The sequence below is a fragment of the Podarcis bocagei genome (assembly GCF_964188305.1).
Source record: "Podarcis bocagei genome assembly, chromosome: 9".
Lineage (NCBI taxonomy): Eukaryota > Metazoa > Chordata > Lepidosauria > Squamata > Lacertidae > Podarcis > Podarcis bocagei.
This window is the reverse complement of record NC_138134.1, coordinates 4,584,293-4,605,032: the sequence shown is the minus strand read 5'-3', so window position 1 is coordinate 4,605,032 and position 20,740 is coordinate 4,584,293. Positions and strand designations below refer to the sequence as shown.

Here is a 20,740-nt window from a genome sequence, read left to right as displayed (position 1 = left end):
TTATGAAACAGGAAAGTGTAAACAGTTAGATTTTATATATATATATATATGTGATGGGACTTGCAAGAAAGCGAGGGCATTTTGGGAAATGATACATGATGAGATAAAAAAGATGTTTAGAATGAGTATATCAAAAAGCCCAAAACATTTCTGTTAGGGATTATAGGGGCAGAAATCCCCCCAAGCAAGAGCAACTAGGCTTTTATATGTGCAGAAATGGAAGGAAGAAGTTCCAGCCCAAGAAGATTGGATCAGTAAGATAATTATCAGTAAGATAATGGACTATGCAGAACTGGCAAAATTAACAGCAAAATTAAGAGAATCTAATGACAAGTGCTTTAGGGAAGAATGGGTGCCTTTTTTGGGCTATTTAAAGAAATATTATAGTATGATGAACTTGCTAGTAGGATTTTATCTATGAGCAACAGAAATGATTTGATTATAATATTGTGGTTATGATTTGATAGAGATTTGATAGTACAATAGGAGGATGGGTTGTTTGAACTACCTTGTGGTGGTTATGCTTTCTCATATTATGCCTTGGGGTCCCAGTGAGATTGGGTGGTCTTATCTAGGTCAATAGCACAGATATATTGACCATCCTTTTGACTACCTGCCACTGTCTACCTCTCTGGACCCCCTTTTAGTCCACGGGCTCCTGCTCATGGCCACAATAGGACATCTCATGAAGAATGCTATATGCATCCATTAGCATGTCTGCAAGGTTGCTTACACTCTTGCCCACTCTGCTTGTGGAGAAGGTCTAAAAATTAAAAGGTAACACTTCCTAGCTGGTTGCTGCAACCAGGAACTGTGTTGGGACACTGTATATAGCTTGAGAGGACTGCAATAACATAAGACATTATTCCATGCATGCCTGTCCTTGAGCCATAAATGCAGACTCATTAAATTCTGACAATAGTTCCCAGGAGCTGTACTACATTACAACCCTGCTCCTCGCAATTCCTGATGCCATAACTGCAGAGATATTGCAGGGTTTATGGCAATCTCAGGTCAACAGTATACTTCAGCACACTTCGTTATTACCGTTGTGCAATTCAAACTTCTTCTTGAGCTTTAAGGTGAAATAAAGTATATATGCTATCCCTGTTTGCTGTTTGGGTTTTCTTTTTACAAAATGAAGTCATTGCAGGTTGAGGCTATTGATGGTTAGGTCTTAAAAGAAAAAAATCTTCCAGGAAAGGTATTGCTGTTGTCATTTTATTATATTTATTACTGACTTGTTATCAAAGTCCCCAAGCAATTTGTGTTTAAAACATAAACACATACCCTCCAACTTTTCTCTGATGAAAATAGGGAGGTCCTATTCCATAATATTAATAATAATTTGAATGAATGACTTTATTATTTCAGTCACAGACCTGTTCCAGTTCGCATACAATCATAAAACATTATAGGGAAGTCATAAAACACGATAGGGATTGCCCCAGCTTCTCTGGGAGGCTTCCAACATACAGCAAATCATATACTTCCCTATAGAGGACTGTCTTCAGATGTCTTCTAAACATTGTATAGTCATTTATCTCCTTGGTTCAGGAGTCGCATAACTTCATACCCTCCAACATTTCTCCAATGAAAATAGGGACATCCCAATAAAAAGCGGGACAAATCAGAAACCAGGACACCTTCTGTAAATCCAGGACTGTCCCTGAAAAATAGGGACACTTGGAGGGTCTGTAAACATATATACATCATACCACTAAAAATTCATATAAAAATCTAACATTCTTATACAAAGGCCTGCAGTTCATATAATCACGCATATACAAAAGCAACTCCCCTCATCCCACCCAACAGCAACCATAGGAAACTTTGGCAGCACACTAACAGCAGAAGAAAATCTGCTCAGTCCATAAAAGCTGGGTTTGTGGGAGCAGGGAGAGAGATACGTGTTTACCTGGCACCAAAAAGATGTCAGAGAAGGCACCAGGCAGACCTCACCAGGGAGATCAATGCACAAATGGGGAGCCATATCTGTATCTAAAAGTATCACACTCTTGGGAAATGTGTTTATTTATCTGACAAAAGTTTAGACAGTTTAATTCAGAAAAACAAAAAGCAAATCCGATCACACAAATGTTTCATAAGAATGGAATATATGGGCATTCAGGTACAGGTAAAAGGAAACAAAGTGGAAAAACATGGAGCTGCCGGCTGCTGCAATCCTAAGCCCACTTCCTTGGGAGGGAGACCCATGGAATTCTATAGGACTTGCTTCTGAATGGTAAAGGAGAAATGTAAAGGACCTGTGGGCGGTTGAGTCCAGTCAAAGGTGACCATGGGGTGTGGCACTCATCTTGCTTCAGGCCAAGGGAGCCAGCATTTGTCCACAGACAGCTTTCCGGGTCATGTGGCCAGAATGACTAAACCGCTTCCGATGCAACGGGACACCGTGACGTGCCTAATGGGCTGTAGCCAAAAGAAATCAGGCATGCTTTAGTTGGCTCCTGCAGAGCAGTGGTTCCCAAACTTCCTTTCGCCATGAACCACTTGAAAAGCTGGCACCCAAGGAATGTCCCCCACATAGTTCCTTGGCCAAGACCTGGTTTCCTGGAACAAATGACCGTGGCGCGTTGGCACAGCCTGGTGCTGTGCCGCCACCATTCAATCTGTTAAGTTGTGGGCGAACATAGCAGACGACACAGCGATTTCTCCAGAGCAGCTCTTTATTTGTAAGCTGGACAGAACTGAACAGCAAACAGCTCAGCCGGCCTGCTTTTATAGGCAGCCGGCTGTCAACACTGTAGCAACAACAACCCAGGGTTTCCCGCCTAAAATAACTGACGTGGACCTGAGTGAAAACTATCTATAGTATCCCCCTGCTGACCCAGGGTGAGAACTTCAGTACATAACACTCCTCCCCACTGAGATAAGGCGTTAGTTACAATTGTAATGGTTTCTGTAAATACAGCACTACACGTAATGGTTCAATTAGGCACAAAAGCATATCGGTTACATTTCCCATACTTAGACTAACAGTGATACATGTCCAACAACATAGTCCTTTAAATAAGTTGGGCGCTTGGAAACTCTGCCAGACCGCCGGGGACTGGTAGCCAAGTCCGGAGGGCCACACAATTCTTGCTGAGGCTGTGGTGCGACCCTAGGTGGCGTTGAAACCAAATCCCCTGGATCCACTGCTGTGGGTGGAACCTCCGCAAGTGGAGTTGGCAGAATGTCAGGCACGGCAGTGGTCTGAGTCTGTGGTAAGTCTGGCAGACCCTCTGAAGCGGCTTGGTTCGGCTCCACGCTGGCAGTTTGCGAGGGAGGTGTAGGTGGAGCCTCGCCATGTGTAAGTGTCTCTTCTGGAGCCACAAGCGCAGTTGGGGGCACCACGATAGTGTCCAAGTCCCCAACCCTGCGCCTAAGCTGGTCTATGTGCCGGCGCCACAAGCGTCCGTCTTCGAGTGCCACCTGGTACGAGCGAGGTCCATTGACTCCCACTACTGTGGCTGGCACCCAAGGAATGTCCCCCACATAGTTCCTTGGCCAAGACCTGGTTTCCTGGAACAAATGACCGTGGCGCGTTGGCACAGCCTGGGGATTCGGCCACGGCAAAGTCCGGGTGCAGCCGGTCGAGCGGTGCCCTGAGGTGGCGGCCCATAAGCAGTTCAGCAGGACTCCGCCCTGTGGCCACATGAGGGGTGATGTGTTGCATGAACAAGTATTCGGCGACCCGCTCGTGCCAGTCTCCCCGGTCCAGGCGCGCCAGTGGCCCTTTTGCCGAGCACACCATTCTCTCCGCTTGCCCGTTGCTGGATGGATGAAAGGGTGCCGTTAGGGCATGGTGGATGCCCAGTCCCAAAAGATACCGCTCAAAAGTGCCTGATGTGATCTGCGGTCTGTTGTCGGAGACAAGGACATCAGGACTCGCAGCACCCGGATGACGGCCTCGGTAGTGGTGGAGGGCATCAGGCCACCTCCAGCCATTTGGAATAGGCGTCCACCACTACCATAAAGGTCCGGCCGTGAAAGGGGCCAGCTAGATCGATGTGCACCCTCGACCAGGGTGTCTTTGGCGTCTCCCAGGTGTGTCCCTTAGCTGCCGGTGGTGCAGGCCTCGATTCTTGGCACGCTTGACAGGCGGACACACAGGCAATGAGGGCATCGTCCATGTTAGGCCACCAGACGTAACACCGAGCCAACGCCTTCATTTTAACAATTCCCGGGTGGCCAACGTGCAGAGCCTCCAGGACACGTTGACGGAGTCTTTGGGGAATCACGACGCGGTGTCCCCACAGCAGACAGCTGCGATGAGTCGAGAGTTCATGTTGTCTGGTTGCGAAGGGCTGGAACTCCGATGCAAAAGGCCCTTGTGGCCACCCCCTCCACCCCCAGTACTGTATGCAGTTCAAAAGGCACAGGCAGGTGGTGGGCATTGCTGGTTGGCCTCAAAGACTCCAAGGCACCATCAAGGAGCAGAGTTTTTCAAAGGTAAGACATTGCCACCTGCTGGCACAATGCTTTAACTGCATGTGTAAACAAGCACAGATTTACATAAGCAAACATAGAACAATGGCTTTATTTGTCTTGCCTAACCCATCTAAACTAAGAGCGCCATTCAGTGATTTGGGGGAGGGGGGAGAGATCACTCTCTTTTATACAAAGCAGCTGATGTGAGCAACATACAGCAGCTGACAGGGGTTCTTGACACTTTGGGTGGCAGGCTGAAGCCAATTGTCACCTCACATGTGGCATTCTGCAGGCAAACACTGAATGCATGGTCCATATGGCAGACAGCATGTAAAGAGGGTGCATAAAGCAACATAAGAAAGGAATATCTGGATCCTGTGGTCATCTGAACTGTGCACCCGTTCTCATGTACGCACAATGCACCGTCATGCTATGATATTTGACTATCCTAAATTTGGGGAATATTGACATTCAGTGGGGAATACTGAGAAACTGAGATAAATTGTGTGACTGTCCAAAAAGGTACATTGGGGAATATTGAAAACACCCACCAAACATTGCCCAGTGAATCGTAGAATTGTAGAGCTGGAAGGGACTGTTAAGTTGTGGGTGAACATATCAGACAACACAGCGATTCTTCAAACAGCTCGTTTATTCACAGGCCAGAACAGAACTGAACTGAAGGGTTCAGTCAGCCTGCTTATATAGAGCTCCAGTACAACGTAACTGTATCAACTTTCTAAAACTATCCAATCACTGAACATCACTTTCGATTCCTTATTTGCATAAGTATCTACAGTATCCCCCTGCTGGCCCAGGGTGAGAACTTCAGTACATAACAGGGACCCCGAGGGTTATCTAGTCCAGCCCCCTGCAATGCAGGAATCTCAACTAAAGCATCCATGACAGATACCTTCCAACCTCTGCTTAAAAACCCCCAAGGAAGCAGAGTTCACAACCTCCCTAGGAAGACTGTTCCACAGTCGAACAGCTGTTACTGTCAGAAAGTTATTCCTGGTGTTGAAGATATTCATGGTTAACACTCATCTCCCCCCCCCCTTCAGGCATTTGGATAGTGGTCCACATTCACTGATATGTTTCTGAGTTTCAGAACATTAATAGAATGGTGTGGGGTTCACCCAATTTTCTACCCTAAGTGACGCATGCACACCTCTAATCGCAAACAATTTTAAGTGGGCAGGGGGGGCTGTACCACTTCAGACTGAAGGTGCAGAGTCATATGATAGAATGATTTGCAATTCAAAAACATGCTTTGTGCGTAGAGAATTAGATGTTGAGGAGAACTAGGCTATTGTAGTATGCATTGAGTGCAGATTTATTGTTGAAAGTGGCCAGAGTTCAGGCTGAGTGAGATTTGCTTTTGGTCCACTCCCAATTAAGAGTTCTACTCCCACTGCAACTGATAACTAATCCCAAAGCTTGGGCTAAATTTCATCTGTCCCCTAGAATCACTGAGATGAGATGGTGGAAGAAGATGCAGACAATTCCAGATGAGACTTTTAACATAATCGCCTGTAATCAAGGAGGAAGCGATGTGCCGTTGAAGAGCTAAAAACACAAGAAATCTGCTGACTTTCCTTGGTCTGGGTAAATTGTCAGTGAGGGCACTTGTCTCTGGGCTTTTAGCCAGCTGGCCTGCTGCCTCCCACAGTATTTGTTCATGTAATGTACAAGATTCATGGCTGGGTGTTCTGACTCATGTGCAGGCGACTCCTCACTTCTGCAGGGATTACATTCTGGACCCCAGCGCACATAAAGTGAGGAAGAGCAATCTAAACACCCTTTAAACACACTCTCTGCCACTTTCTCTTCTATAGATGCAAAAAATACTGCATCCAAAAATATCCGCAAGTAGAATTGCAGCTCTGGGGCTGGCAAGAGACTGGAGGGTTCTTAGGATAAGCACTACCCTCCACATGAGCTGTTAGGTGGGGAGACTGAGCAGCATTTTGAAAAGCCTCTGGTCTCTTCGTGGCTTTCTCCACCCTGGTCCTCTTCGGGCTTCAGGAAGGGTCTCTCTCCTGCCATTTCCAGGTTTGAATTGAATTACTTACCGTAATTATTTCTCGATGCCACACGTAGATGCAGTTGTGTGCCAGTAAGTGAGGGAATGCCAAGAGAGAAAGCACGCAAAATCTCATGAGAGCCCCACAAGATCTTGCCGTGACTCAGAGGCTGCCACTGCAGCCACGTCTTCTCCAGTGGCAGGGGGCTGGGCTGCAGCAACAGCAGCTCTGGGGAAGCTCTGCAGAAGCTGCAGCCATTTCTCCTCACTTCTGCAGGGACAGGTGGGGTGCCATCCCTTGGGATTCTGCCGCCCAAGGAGGCTGCCTGTGTCTACCTCGCGAACAGGCTGGCCCTTCTATTATCCCCCAAAGGAGGAAAACGCAGGTTCAGTATGAGTAGGGCTGTACTAAACATAGTGGAACCAGTGCTTTTTTCCTGAGAGAACGCAGGGGTACGCATAAAGGTAAAGGGACCCCTGACCGTTAGGTCCAGTCATGGCCGACTCTGGGGTTGCGGTGCTCATCTTGATTTATTGGACAAGGGGGCCGGCGTGCAGTTTCTGGGTCATGTGGCCAGCAAAAGCCGCTTCAGGCAAAACAGAGCAGCGCATGGAAACGCCGTTTACCTTACCGCCAGAGCGGGAGTATTTGTCTACTTGCACTTTGACGTGCTTTCAAACTGCCAGGTTGGCAGCAGGGACCAAGCAACGGGAGCTCACCCTGTCATGGGGATTTGAACCGCCAACCTTCTGATCGACAAGCCCTAGGCTCTGTAGTTTAACCCAAAGCTCCAGCCGTGTCCCAGGGGTATGCATACCCCTAAACATTTTGTGAATCTTTGCACTTTGGTCCATTTACTGTATTTATTTTTCCCAATTTGAACTATAAAATGGTGATTTTCTTGAGTCGAAATGAGAGTACCCCTAAACATTCTTTTTTAGAAAAAAGTACTGAGTAGAACGCATTTTGCATGTTCAAACCTATCATTCATTAGGTTCGCAGCTTCAGTTCTTGGCATCTCCAGGTAGGATGGAGGAAGAATCATGCCTGAAACCCGGGACACCGGCTCCAGGTCAGCGTAGATAATAGAAGCCTCAAGATGGTGCGTCGTCTATATTCCATAGTATTCCATTCTATTCTATTCTGTTCTGTTCTGTTCTTTTCTGTTTTATTCCATTCCATTCTATTGCATGGTGTTCTGTTCTATTCCATTCCACTGTATTCCATTCCATTCCCCGCCTTTTCCCCAAACAGAAACCAGAAGGCTTCCAGCAAAGAAACAAGAGCAGCCAATCACAGACCGCGCCACATTCCCGGGGGCGGAGCCAAGAGCAAGGGGGCGTGGCCTGCAGACCGTCGTCGCGCGTCTGTTTTGTTTTGCCCCGCTGCTTCTGCGCGCACGCGTACTTGGGCGGGCGAAATAGCTCCGCCACCCCGCTCGCCTTATGGGCCGACGGTGACCCTCTTTCCCCCCTTGCGTTTCGTTGTCTTGCACTTCCGGCGCCGTCCTTTTCTGCTTCCGGGTTGGGGCGGAGAGGGTGGAGCGTCGCGGGCGCCGCCGCTGCTGCTGCCGCTGCCGCTTCCTCGGTAACCAGCCGCCGTGTGAGGAAGCGCCATGTCCAGCAGCGGCAGCGCCGTCGCCGCAACAGCAGCACCAGCAGCAGCGGCGGCCTCGGCGGCGACAGCAGCCTCGCCTCCCGCCCAGCCGCCGCCGCCTCCCCCGCCGCCGCCTCAGCCGCAGCCCCCGCCGCCGCTCCCCGGGACCTCCTCGGCCGCCGCCGAGCCCGAGCTGGTCTCCCTCATCCTCAACCGCCTCAAGAGCCAAGGCCTCTTCGACCAGTTCCGCCGCGACTGCCTGGCCGACGTGGACACCAAGGTGAGGGGACGCGGCTCGGGTCCTGCGGGGGGGGGGGCCTTCGGAGCCCCGTTTGCCCAGAGACTCGCCCACACCTGGACCAGCCCCTGGCGGCGGCGGCAGGAGGCGCTTCTGGAAACGCCCCCCCCCCCCCGTCGGATAGCAGAAGCTCTTCCTGTTGAGTGCCTGCCTGCCTGCCTGCCTGCCAGAGGCGTCGAGGGCTGCAGCTCGGGGGTGGAGCCTGTGCTTCTTGCACGCACAGGAGGAACCAGAGCCCTGTCCTTGGTATTAACGTTGTTGCTTTTAGGTTTATTTACACACACATACGCACTGCCTCCCCCCACAAGAGGGACTCCAGGCGTTTTAAGGAGGAGGATAAGAACTGCTGAAAACGTAGAAGAAGAAGGAAGCTTTAATAGACTTAAAACCGTCCATCTGTCTATCAGAGTCGCCACGTTTCGCCTGACATTGGGGCGAGGGCCATGTGACGCTGTGCAGTTGCACGCGCAACTCTTGAATCAGGAGGAAGCCCAGCGCAGAGCCCAGCCGTGCAGCATGGCGTTGTGCTTGGCCGCTGGCCTCTCCATGGCAAAGTTGGCAAAGTGAGCTACGCAGAGGGGGCAGCCGTGATGGGACTTGTAGTCCCCACTGGGCCTGCCCCAGAGGCAGGACTGGGGGGTGCGGCAGAGGCAGTGACCTGTTGGTCATAGGGCAGGGTATGACCAGAGGCTGAGGACTCTGGGAGCTCAGTCTCATCCAAGAGTCTTTGAGGGGCTGAAGACACCTCTGCCCCCTAAAGTTGATGTGTGTTTCTCAAATTTGGGTCACCAGCTGTTGTCGGACTACAACACTCATCATCCCTAACTAGCAGGGGTGATGGGCGTTGTAGTTTGGAGACCTGAGTTTGAGAAACAGAGATCTGTTAAAACCATGCAAATAATTACAGTGAGGAAAACAGCAGGGCACCAGCCCCTCCCATTAAAAGCAGTCAGTTCCTAAAGGCCTGTTGGAAAGGACAGCGAGCCTGGCTAGCATCTCTAGGTAAGAAATTCCAAAGTTGCCTGGGAGCAGCCACCCCTGAGAAGGCTCCTCTGTGTGAAGCCCCAAACCTGCTGCCAGCCAGTGCAAGCAATATGGAGCTAGACTTGTTTGAGGCAGCTTCCTGTGCTGCTGTGGCTCGAGGTGTGGAGTAGAAGCTTTGGGTTGGGGTGGGCTGCTGGCAGACTACTGGGCAGAGCGTGGCTGTGCCTGGCAGTTTGGGATGTGTGGCTTCATGGATGTGTGTTTTTACCTAAAAGTGAAAACAGAGGCAAGTATAAAACAGCTCTTTTCCTTTAATTCTCCACCTTTGTGCTGTGAATTTGCTCCTTAACCAGAATTTTTAAGGCGAAAGTCGAAAGCATGAGGTGTCAGGTCAAACAGAAGACCTTGCAATCCTAGTTGCCAGGCAATTGAGAAAGATACCAAAGCTTTGCCCTCACCCGACCACTATTGTGAATACTCCTTCATCTGTTTTCCTCTTCCCTAGACTAGTATCTTAGTGACATAGATCTCACTGTGGTAGGAAATTTGTGGGGGGGGGCTGTATCCCTTCAGACTGAAGGTGCAGACTCGTATGATAGAATGATTTGCAATTCAAAAACATGCTTTGTGCGTAGAGAATTAGATGTTGATGAGAACTAGCCTATACTACAAGTGCAAGAGAGTACTCCGTGCTGTTTTTCCAGACAGAGGTGTAGGAACTCACCCTTGTTCTCTCACAATGGCGCCCACCTGAAAAAAAGCCATTGTTTATTTAAAACAAATTATGCTAAATTTCATAACAAGCCAACTTCAAGCCATGTCTGGCTTCTTAAAATTACCCTTGTGTAAACCAGAATCCTCAGGTTGAATATAAAACCAAGCAGGGATTTGATTGAAACAAAACTTTTTCTGTGTTGTATGCAAGCCTGACAGTTAGATTGGACTCATTCAGGCTTTTCAACAGAGTGCTAAACCTGTCAGTTTGGATTTCATAGTGCAGAAAGTATTAATCTGATGTGTAGAGATCTTTGCTGTTCTACTTAATTCAAGAGGGTTCAGGAAGCTTCTCTGTGTGAAAGACACAAACAGAAGGTTTGTTTGTGTTATTCCTTCAGAGAAGCTGAGTACAGCTGGCTTAAACTGATTCTCTTCTCTTCTTCAAGGTTACGCAGCCTACACTATAATAAGAGGCCGGAAGGGGCCTGGGTTTCACTTTCTCTTTCTATCTCTTTTGCTTCTAGTGTGGTGTTCTGTACATAGCATGCTTAGTGTTAAGGTTTAGTCTTATTATAAGTTATTGTAAGTTTAAGTTAAGTCTGCTGCAACTGGATTTCCTATGGCCAGTGCCAATCCTGAATGTATTGGATTTGTAATCATTACGCTCATTTTTCTTAAGTAGCAGTAAAGCTCTGCTGAATGAAATACAATTGCCTCTGGTCTATTTTTTGGGGAATTCTGCAGCATGTTTAAGTTTTTACTATTCTAACTATAGTTAGATTGGCTTCAACCAGAGCCAGGGCCTTTTCAACACTGGCCCCGGCCTGGTGGAACGCTCTGTCTCATGAGACCAGGGCCCTGTGGGATCTGATTTCTTTTCGCAGGGCCTGTAAGACAGTTGTTCCGCCTGGCCTTTGGCTTGGAGCCAATTTGATTCCCTCCCTCTCTTTTTTCTTTTCCTTCTCCTGCTGCAAGGAGGCTATATTTTAATGTTTCAATATTTTAATGTTGTATTTTAATTTTGTTTTTAAGTTGTAATCATTCAACTTGTTTTTATTATTGCTTGTAAGCCGCTCTGAGCCCGGCCTTGGCTGGGGGGGCGGGGTATAAATAAATATTATTATTATTATTATTATTATTATACATTGGAATCTGCTCTGGATCAATACTGAGTAGAATTTCAATGTCAAAACCATGATTAGTGTTATATGTAAATGCGGCCAATTTCAGCCAATATGCAAGGCTTAAGCAAGTGAGATACCTACTCCTGGCTTAAGACCTGTTGGCAGGGAAATTTTCTTTAAATTAAAACATTTGTTCCTCTGCCCCAGTTAGAGAAGGCTGGTGTGTATTATGTATTTCCTCCCCCTTTTTAATTGAGTCACTTTAAGCTATGGTGTGTTATCAAACTAATAGACTAGACACATTCAAATCAATGGGCTTAGTTAGTGACTAGCTTAAATCCATGGATTTCAGTGAGACTTCTCCTGTGTATGAATAAGTGATTGGGTGGTATTCAGCTACGTTTTATCCAGAGTAGACCCATTGAGATTATATAATATAAGTTAAACCCATTAATTTCAATGGGTCTACACTGAGTTAAACTTAGTTGAGTACCTTCCATTGTGTCCAATCTCATGAATTCCAAGGATATGCTAATAAGAAGTTTCACATAGCATTTATCATTTTTCCTTTTAGCCTGCTTATCAGAACTTGAGGCAGCGAGTGGACAACTTTGTTTCCAACCATCTAGCAACTCATACATGGAGTCCTCACCTGAACAAGAACCAACTGAGAAACAATATTAGACAACAGGTTCTCAAGTAAGTTTCACTCCTTAAAATGCAGCAATGCCTAATGTAGTTGCATTGGAGAAAACAGTACAGGGGTCCAACCAATTGTTTTTTTAGTGGTGTTCAGATAGCTGCTGACACATCATAAATTAAAACATCCTTCATTTCATGACCAGTTTGATGGGGTGGGAGTGGGAAGACTGCTGTTTGAGTCATTGTGACAACTCACTAGTCTCTGAAATTAGTAGGAAGTTCACAGAAATATAAGAAATCATATGTATTGTATTTATCACTTATACTGCTTAACCTAAGAAATTGGATCTCCGCTCCATTTTTTTAACATAGAAAAAGCACTTACTAGTTTCAAGAGCAATTTAGGGAGTAGTGTTTAATAGATTACCATGTTTCAACTTAAGGATATTACAGGTGTAGGCTTTGCTATGCTTAAATACAAATTCATATTTCCATATCAGGTTATTATATTATTTTGTATATTATATTATTTCCATATCAGGTTATTATATTATTTTGTCCCATGAGTTAATGCCAAACTCATTCTCCGAGCGTGGAGCCTTATGTAGCCAAAATGGCACCATCCAGTCACAAGTGGGAGTTACCGGCAGGCTTGTGGTGTCTCCCCAGACTTGCAGAACATACTAAAGAACATACTTGCAGAACACACTAAAGATCAGAAATCTTTAGTGGGGGAGCCTTAATGGGGACTGGGGCTACATTTTTACATAAAACCATTTTGAAAATTGGTAATACTTTAACTTTTTAACTTTGTGTGTGTGTGTGTGTGCGCGCGCGCGCCTGTATTGTAATTACCATAGTCTACAAACAATGAAAATTTGATTGACTGAATTACAAGATAAAAAAGAGTTTTTCTATTGGCTTGAAGCAAAAATAAAGTATTACTTTTTAGCAAGTGTATTCACTGTGTGTGCTTCAGCACTGTTATCCCCATAATGGGCAGCCAAGTATTTCCCCCTGCTCCTCCCCAAGAAGTAAACAAGTTTGAAGCTTTATTGTTATAGTGCATTATTATAAGAGAGCTGGGGTAGGGTAGTGGCTAAGCGTGACCTATGAACCAGGAAGATCCAATTTCAAACATATGTGTTGTTAGGCTAGTGACTCTCTGTTACTATCATATACATGCATGCTTTTTAATATGCAGGTGAATCTGGAGTAACTTATTAGGGAACCCCAAGAACATATATGATGAAGTCTTTGCACAACTGAAATAAGCTCTTACTATTGTTATCATCATCATCATCAACATCCTCCTGTACAGAGTTATTGCAGGACCAATATGAGGCGAACTTCCTAGACAAAAATATGCTATTTTATGTTGTTGTTTTGTTTCAGATCTGGAATGCTAGAATCTGGAATTGACAGAATAATTTCTCAAGTTGTCGATCCAAAGATCAATCACATATTCAGGCCGCAAGTAGAGAAAGCTGTCCATGAATTTTTAGCCACATTAAGCCACAAAGAGGAGGCCAGTCCCATCGCAGCAACACCTGAGGAAAAGCCAGACACTTCTGTTCTGATCCAAGGTATTTATGCCCATTGCTCCCGGCAGAACTGATGTGCTATGAAGTTTTAATTTGGAGCTTGGTGACTCTGTAAGCAGATGGGAAGGTATCAAGGAAGGGAAGCTGAGGTTTAGCCTCCCATCTACTAAGTAAGTGTTCATGGTGCAATCTTACCAGTATAGGAGTTGGTCTGAAATTGAGTTGAGTCCTAATTAATTATCATGATTTCCTCCAAAGATCAATTATATATAGGATGATTCTGTCATTTATTCTACTCATATTGATCCAGAACAGAACTCCAGTGTATAGTTAGCAGAGTAAAAACTTAAACACGTTGCAGGATCCCCCCAAAATAGACCAGAGGCAATTGTATTTCATCCAGCAGAGCTTTACTGCTACTTAAGAAAAATGAGCATAATGGTCACAAATCCAATACATTCAGGATTGGCACTGTCCATAAGAAGTCCAGTTGCAGCAGACTTAATTCAAACTTGCAGTAACTTATAATAAGACTAAACCTTAACACTAAACATACTGTATACAAAACACCACACAGTTGGAAAGAGAGATGAAGAAGAGAGTGAAACCCAGGTTCCTTTTGGCTTTGCTATTAGAGTCAGCATGACCTTGACAGAAAAAGATAACAGAATCAGTTTAAGTCAGCTGTACTCAGCTGCTCTGAAGGAATAACCCAAACATCATGTGTTTCTTTCACACAGAGAAGCTTCTACAACTCTCTTGAATTAGGTGCAGGGAGGTAACTGTGTTGGTCTGCCATAGTCGAAACAAAATAAAAAAAATTCCTTCCAATAGCATCTTAGAGACGAACTAAGTTAGTTATTGTATGAGCTTTAGTGTGCATGCACACTTCTTCAGATCTTCAGCTGGTCTCTAAGGTGCTACTGGAAGGAATTTTTTAATTTTCTCTTGAATTAATTAGAATGGGAAAGATCTCTACACATCAGATCAGTACTTTCTGTGCTAAGAAATGCAAACTGGAGGATCCCCCCGCCCCAGAAAAATCTTTGATCACATTGGACGTTCACCATATACAGTGGTACCACTGGTTGCGAACGGGATCCATTCCGGAGGCCGTTTGCAACCTGAAAAGAACGCAACCCGCGTCTGCACACGCGCAAGTTGCAATTCGCCGCTTCTGTGCATGCGCTTGACGTCATTTTGCGTGTCTGTGCATGCTTGAGTGGCGAAACCTGGAAGTAACCCTTTCCAGTTCTTCCGGGTCGCCGCAGGACACAACCTGAAAACACACAACCTGAAGCAAATTTAACATGAGGTATGACTGTATGCGTGAAGCCTGCAATATCCCCTCCCCCCAATTACTCAGGTTTCTTTTTTGCTTTAATATATGAGACATGAATGTAATAGCAGATTTTTCCGACTATGGATGACCTTTGTTCTTTACTTAACTCCTTTGAAGGTGTTCCTGCTTCCACTCCAAGCACAAATGTAGCTAATGATGCTATGTCCATTTTGGAAACAATCACTTCTCTAAACCAAGAAGCAAGTGCAGCCAGGGCATCCACAGAAGCAACAAATTCAAAGACTAATGACAGAGTCCCGAAAAAACTCCTGTCTCAGCAGAGCACAGATGGTGGTATAGAGAAAGACGGTGGTGTAGAGAATTCAGAAGATCTGCTAGATGGAGAGAAATTGCTTTGTGACTCTGCAGAAGAAAGCTCTGAACCAGTATCCAACTCAGAAGATGTAAATAACTTATTTTCTTCAAGTGAAGAAGGGAAAAGTCTGTCAAAAGAAATTAACAGTTTGGTTAACCCAAGCAAGGAAGCTGCACAGGAAAGTGATGAGCAGAAAAGTAAACTGATGGCCCAAAGTGATAGGAAAATAGAGAGCATGGAGAAAGGAGAGAGGAAAAAGGAGAAGAAAGAAAAATCTGAGAAAAAGTTGGACCGCTTGAAAAAGAGTGGTGATGATCTAAAGGCTAAAGAAGAGAAGTCCCTGAAAGATAGAGAGGCAGAATCAGCCAAATATTCAGCTCTGGAGAAGAACAGTAGTAAGCACAAAGCAATTGAAAGTACAAAAGAAGGTATAAAAACCACAGGTTGCCATGCAATATGAGGGTGGGGCAGGGCTATTGGGGTTGATAAGAAAGTTCTAATTTCTGTAGGATGCTCTGTAGTGTTAGAAAGCAAATATTTGCAACAGCATTTTGTTGCTTATGTGTACTTAGAGTGCCATTTTTTTTCATCTGCAATTTGATGGCAAAATTTAAGAGACCAGAAGCAGCTTTCCATGTGATGTTTGAAGGATGTAAATTGGCAAGCCTCCCCCAGGCATTCATGTAAGCCATTTCCACTTGCATGTGGGACTCTGGGCCCATGTTTTAAAAGATCTTCCTTTCTTTCAGAACTAGTTTTGGAGGATTCTGATGTTGACATACTCAGTGATATCACTGTTAGCTCTGTGCACACCAGTGATCTTTCTTCCTTTGAAGAACAAAGTGAAGAGGAAGTTGCGCTTTCAGACAGCACAGAAGAAGGAGAGATCGTTTCTGATGGTAAGGTAACAGTCCTGAAGCTGCACTGGATTTAATTCCCTAGCCAGGAGAAAGCAAAATGTGAACATTTATCTTCAAATATGCATCTTTGACCACTAGTGCTAGTAGCTAGGGAGGCTGGGAGTTGTCCCAACAGCTGGGGACCGAAGTTTGAGAAATAATGTGTTATACTGATGTTGATACAGTGGTGCCTCGCAAGACGAAAAGAATCCATTCCGCGAGTCTCTTCGTCTTGCAGCAAGCCCATTAGCGGATTAGCGCTATTAGCGGCTTAGCGGATCTGCTGATAAGTGGCTTAGCGATCACCTGATAAGCGGCTTAGCGGATCAGCTGATAAGCGGCTTAGTGGCTTGGGGAAAAGGGGGAAAGGAAAAAAAACCCGCAGGAACTCGCAAGACATTTTCGTCTTGCGAATCAAGCCCATAGGAAATTCGTTTTGCGAAGCACCTCCAAAACGGAAAACCCTTTCGTCTAGCGGGTTTTCCGTCTTGCGAGGCATTTGTCATGCGGGGCACCACTGTACAGAGTTTAAGTTGATACAGTGGTGCCTCGCAAGACGAAATTAATCCGTTCCGCGAGTCTCTTCGTCTTGCGGTTTTTTTGTCTTGCGAAGCATGGCTATTAGCGGCTTAGCGGCTGTTAGTGGCTTAGCGGCTATTAGCGGCTTAGCAGCTTTAAGAAAAAGGAAACAAACTCGCAAGAACTCGCAAGACGTTTCGTCTTGCGAAGCAAGCCCATAGGGAAATTCGTCTTGCGGAACGACTCAAAAAACGGAAAACTCTTTCGTCTTGCACGTTTTTCGTCTTGCGAGGTACCACTGTAACATCTTATTGCAGTAGTGGCTGGCGGTGGGGGTGCTGTTACTTCCCTGGCCTCTCAATACGGGTGTCGCTACCAGTAATCATGAGGTTCAGGGGCGAGGCAGGAGGGAGGTTCATGCAGGTGCTGCAGTGGAGCCAATCAAATGCTTCCTTTGCTGGGTCTGCAGTGCAGGAACCTCCCTGCTGCTTTGCCCCTCTTAGCTACCAATAGTGAGTTGATTAGGAAACCACACCACTTTGCCACCTGCTACTATCTGCCCTAAATGCACACATGAGAGCCTTCACGGAAGCTCGCACAAACGTACACACTGATATCTAGGTACAACACAGGAAAAATATTTTTCATCTGTATTGACATGAAATCACCCATTTTTTGGAAATTGGTCAAAAATGAATTGAGCATACAGTTCAGTAGCAGAGATGTTACATGCCCTCACATAGACAACCTATTTTCATCACAGGGTTAAATTTGCTGTGTTCTGTGCAGTTTGAAAATTGCATAGCTGTGGGCACAAAACTCTTAAATTACTCTGCAGCCAAATGCTAGGCTTGTCTTTATCATCTCATTAATCCCATGTAATCTGTTAGTTGAGAGTACAGTATAATCTAAATGGGGTGTTCAGTTAGGGCTGAACACAGGCCCCTGATCCACCCTGTGACTGACATCTGTGGCCCGTGGATCAGGTTGATATGCCCTGTGCCACCTGGGGACCACCTTGGAGCTGTCCCCCAAATAAGTGGGGGATTGGAGTACCATTTTTAATGGGTTTTAAAACCATATTTTAATATTCAGTTAAACTGGGGCTTTAAAATGACCAGGGATGAGAGTGCACCATAACTGTGCAGAATAGGATCCTGTCTGGTGCTGCTTTGCAAGTGACTTTCCTGCAGGAAATCTTGCAGTGCAGCACCCACTGCCCATGGAATCAATACCTCTGCTCAACAGCTGTGGCATCAATTCTGTGGGGCATCAAGGCAGGAAGGAGACTCATGGCACTGGGCCTACCTTCTCCCAGAAGACAGCTGCCAGCCAAGTAAATCTTGGAGGTATTGCACAGTTTTCTGGCCCGGCCCAGTCTGGCCCAGTTTATCTGCCTCTGCTTCTGCCTGCTGTCCCATCCTCTGACAGCAACAAATTTGTCTGGACCAAGACAACCTGACCCAGAGCAATTCATGGCTGTGTAGTCGAGTTGTCTGAGTGCTCCAAAGAAGCCCCATTTGGCTTGGGCCTCATCTAAATCCAGTGCTCAGCCTAGGGTTCATCAGGCCGTCTATTCAAATGCTAATACATTTTCTGATTTTAGTGGATATGCCTGTGCTACGTCACAAATTGAAACCAATGCATACCTTCAAGAAATTGTTGCTGAGACAGCTAGGTATTCTACAATCCTGCTGCAATATTTCAATTTCCAGAATCCTTGCCAACTTGCCTTGTAGCACCTGGGTACTAAGTGCTCTATGTTGCTGTTTATTAATAAACTAACTAACTAACTAACTAACTAACTAACTAACTAACTTTAACCCCAACAGATTTTGGGGATTTAAGCTCTCCCTTAGTTTTAGATGTGTGGGAAAACAAGGCAAGAATTTGAAGAGATATGTGCAAGCACAGAATGTTTGTCACCTGGCCAGGGGGCGGGGGGGGGGGAGCTTGCCTTGAGTGGCTGATTTTTCACTTTCAGCTTCTGCATTGAGCAGTAGGTCCCCCGACTGCCAGCATCAGATTTTGAGGTGGAACACAAGGAGCTACAGTAGGAAGAAGGCAGAATGGTTCTTTTGTTCACATGGAACTTTCTGCCGGTCCCTTTCATCCCAGCCTAGATCTGGCTTTTAAAAACATCTTTCAGTTAAGGTTGGGGAGGGGTACTTGTGTCCTTCCAGATGTTTGTTGGGCTCCAGTTCCTATTATCCCAGAACTTTGCCTTTGCTGATGGGAATTGGAGTTCATTGACATCTTGCATGGCACCAGATTCCTTATCCATTCTGTTTAGTAACCTTCATTGTCTCTATGTTTCTCTAGATGACGAAGAAGAACATAATCAGGTTAAAACAAAGCCAGAGGCTGATTGGGCCAGCAATAAAAAAACAAAATCTGGGCGACACGCTTACGTCCATAAGCCTTACCTCTACTCCAAGTATTATAGTGATTCTGATGATGAAGGGACTGTGGAGCAACGCCGCCAGTCTGTTGTAAGTTTGGTTTATTTTATTTATTTTTTTAAAAAAATTATTTAGCAAAGAAATGAGAACAAGAAAACAATCAAAACTACAAACAATACATGTGTAGACATTTCAGGGATAAGAAACTGCTTCTCTCCTTTGTTCTGACCTATTGTGGAATGCTTGGAACACAAACTGGTACAGTTTGGACCAGTGTTGTGCCATTCTCAAGCCTCTTGCTTATTATGAATTAATGTGGCAGTCAGCTATTCCTAATGATACCTCTTCTGACCTCCAGTCTTTTCAAGAAGTATTTCTGGAGACTTGGCCTTGGTGTGCTTATGTCCAGTAGTCTTAATGGAGGGAAAACTGAAGAATATTAATAAAGGTTTCATGTCTTGAGGAACTCTTAATTTCTTTATCAGATGAACTTCTGTTTGATACACAAAATTACTGCCAGCATATTGATCCATTGGAGAGGGTTTTGTTTTGCATTTCAGAATAGATTGGTTCTGTGTCCAGACTGTGTTAATCTGCTTGACTACAATTTCTGGGGGGAGGGGGTTTACTTTGCAGACAAGAAAGTACAATCGAAAGGTTTATTAGGTTTTTAAAAACATATTGTGGGTTTATTTCAATAAAACAAAAACAGTTATGGCCAGCATCTAGAGAAGCCTTTGCATGACAGGAATAGGGTTTTCAGGTTTTGCTTTCTTGCAGCAGTCCTTCATACCTCATTGAGTGCCACTGAAGCTACTCTGCTAGCCTTCAGGGAAGCTTTCTGGGGAGACATAGAGGCTGCTGCTGGAAGCAGGGTAGTGAAAACATGCTTTGGATCCCATCATATGAACTCCCATTTTCTTATCTTCAGGCTAGAGAAAAAGAAGAGAGACTGTTAAGGAGAAGGCTTAACAGAGAAAAACTTGAAGAAAAGCGGAAACAGAAAGCTGCAGAAAAAACGAAAACACTGAAAAGTGCAAATCAAGGTGCTGAGTTGTACTTCAGATGAACGCTTCTTGTGCTGTTTTCTACTTGCGAGTTAGTTGCTTTTTTGCACAAGAGAGTGTATACTTAATTTAGTACTCGCCAAACAATTTATTTCATTTTGCAGCCAAAATAACAATATCAGAAATTGCAGCTAGAGACTTTACTGTGTCGTTCTAGGTAAAAGCACTCAAAGCCTGGAAGAAACTCCTGCCAGAGGACTTGAAATGAAAGCCAGCGGTAGCAGCATCAAGGATGTGCTGAAAGAACAAAGATTTTTAGAAAAGAAGGTAGCCCTCAGCAGGAAAAGAAAGAGAGAGTCAAGGTACTTGCAGAGGACATAAAATTAGTACGTTTTGCATACTACAAAGTGCAAATCCTTTGAAAGTAGCATAGATACAGTTTGAAATAGTTTGAACCCCCTCTAAGGTTCACAAACCTCTGGGCTGCTGTTCACAGTTCACCCATCCAAGATAAGGTTAGTAGCAGGCGGCAGTCTACCGTGACATATAATTCTTATTAGTCAAAAAGTGAACTCCTGTTCACATGGAGGAAGCCTAAAAGGCCATTAACTTGGTCTACACAAGCTTCCAAATTGCTTCCCTTAAAAATCAAATTGCCCCCCTGTGGGGCACCCCACATTGGGAACCATGGTTTGAGGCCCATAAACCATGACCATTGGCTGCACTATGGGTGATGATGGGAGTTGTAGCCCAAGACATCTCTTTTTTTATTATGCTTTCAGGCATGAAGAAGAAGGTAAGAAGAAAAAATCTGAACAGCTTGAGAAGGATCCTGGAGAACCTCAGAAGATTCCTGAAGTAAGTCCCTCATTTAAACTTTGGTTCTTGT

At 45.3% G+C, this 20,740-nt stretch overlaps 1 protein-coding gene across 1 annotated transcript in view; it reads left to right on the top strand.

Moving 5' to 3' along the window:
• The first annotated feature begins 7,996 nt into the window (after positions 1 to 7,996).
• The window catches only part of BOD1L1 (biorientation of chromosomes in cell division 1 like 1), a 39,805-nt gene continuing 27,061 nt past the window's right edge, over positions 7,997 to 20,740 (top strand). Inside the window, exons 1-9 of the mRNA XM_081207545.1 lie at positions 7,997 to 8,337; positions 11,755 to 11,879; positions 13,218 to 13,408; positions 14,826 to 15,452; positions 15,774 to 15,923; positions 18,765 to 18,934; positions 19,776 to 19,890; positions 20,069 to 20,213; positions 20,634 to 20,709. Of these exons, the coding sequence (XP_081063671.1) occupies positions 8,077 to 8,337; positions 11,755 to 11,879; positions 13,218 to 13,408; positions 14,826 to 15,452; positions 15,774 to 15,923; positions 18,765 to 18,934; positions 19,776 to 19,890; positions 20,069 to 20,213; positions 20,634 to 20,709 (1,860 nt within the window). The 5' untranslated portion in view covers positions 7,997 to 8,076. The remainder of the gene's footprint in view (positions 8,338 to 11,754; positions 11,880 to 13,217; positions 13,409 to 14,825; positions 15,453 to 15,773; positions 15,924 to 18,764; positions 18,935 to 19,775; positions 19,891 to 20,068; positions 20,214 to 20,633; positions 20,710 to 20,740) is intronic.